We start from the raw sequence: 1491 nt of genomic DNA on the forward strand, positions 1-1491 counted from the left end.
GAAACATCTCTTGGATATTTCAGCTAAATGTGTTTTGTGTTTTACAGGCTCTGAATGGGTTATCCTAACAAAATCCTTTCTCGAGTTCTGTATTCGTGGTTGGGATAACCTTCCGCGCACTCTCCTTATGTATTATACAAATTTTTTTTCATCCCACGAAGGCTACTTCCACACTGTCATGTGCAATCACAAGGACTACCAGAACACCACCGTGAATCATGATTTGCATTATTTAAAGTGGGACAACCCGCCGAAGCAGGATCCAATGTTTTTGACGCTGGTGCATTTTGACAACATGGTCCAAAGTGGTGCACCTTTTGCTAGAAAGTTTAACAAGGATGATCCAGTTCTCGATAAAATCGATAAGGAACTCTTGAGAAGAAAAGATGGCTACTTTACTCCCGGTGGTTGGTGTATTGGCAGTGGGAAAGCTCCGTGTTCTGTTTATGGAAATCCAGTTGTAGTTAAACCAAGTATAGGCTCAAAGAGGCTTGAGAAACTAGTGGTTAAGATATTGGATTCGGAAAATTTTAGGCCGAAACAGTGCAAGTAGTATTCAAGATACATTGTCCATCTGTATAATTTTGATTAACAGCTGCTATTGAAAGCCTTTTGATATATAAATTTTACTGGTTTTTGAAGTGGACTTAACTTGCTGCGTTTGTTTATTTTTATTCAATCCTTGGATTTCCTAGGAACTTTTATGCAGAAGACCTCAAGTTGATTCTTAAGTGTAATTTTGGTGGAAGGAGAAAAAAAAAAAAAGGATCAACAAACCGAAGTATTTGATGGGTTAGAATACAATAATAGTCTAGTTTTATTTAGTTAGAAGTCAGAAGGATGAACTGCATTTCTCCTTAACCAGGATAGTATTGCTCTGCTTTTCTTCACCAAAGAATGATATTGTTTCTGAATCAGAAATCGTGATCAAATTAATTATTTTTTTATTAATGGTTTTTTGTCATTATGTGCAGTATTGTTAGAAGAGAGGAAAACTGAGCCGAATGATACTATGAGCTGACTTTATTGTGTACAAGTTTAAATGTAACCAACTACACATGTAGTAACCAACTCTATTCTAAAACAGAATAACAAAATCTAACTGATAAGAGTAAGATTGTTGAGGTGTCGAGTAGGAAGTTAGAGGTGGTTAGGAGTTGTTAGAATCTAACAAATTTGAAACCAATTTGTACTAATGTTAAACAAAATTCTTCACTGATTTCAAACAAAATTTTACATTAACATAATTAAAATTGTTGAGTTTGAGAAACAATTTAATTTATTGATGATGACAAACATATAAATATTTAGTTGGGTTAAAAGTCAAAATATTTTGGAGAAGTTGACTCTACCCACTAGCTCAAGTTTTGGAGACATTACCCCATACAAAAGGGAGTAGTCAGCCAAGAATTGAAGAAAGGAGAGTGAATTCAAATTTCTGAGTTAACCCAGCACCCTTATCACTCAAAGGTTGAAGTTTTGGAAGCAAAC

General features: G+C 34.9%; 1 protein-coding gene across 1 annotated transcript in view; it reads left to right on the top strand.

The window, feature by feature from the left end:
• Window positions 1-651, top strand: part of LOC107639370 (beta-glucuronosyltransferase GlcAT14C-like) — an 8787-nt gene extending 8136 nt beyond the window's left edge. The window contains 1 exon segment of the mRNA XM_016342842.2: window positions 48-651. Within this exon segment, the coding sequence (XP_016198328.1) occupies window positions 48-553 (506 nt within the window). The 3' untranslated portion in view covers window positions 554-651.

The sequence above is a fragment of the Arachis ipaensis genome, chromosome B04 (genome assembly GCF_000816755.2).
Source record: "Arachis ipaensis cultivar K30076 chromosome B04, Araip1.1, whole genome shotgun sequence".
NCBI lineage: Eukaryota > Viridiplantae > Streptophyta > Magnoliopsida > Fabales > Fabaceae > Arachis > Arachis ipaensis.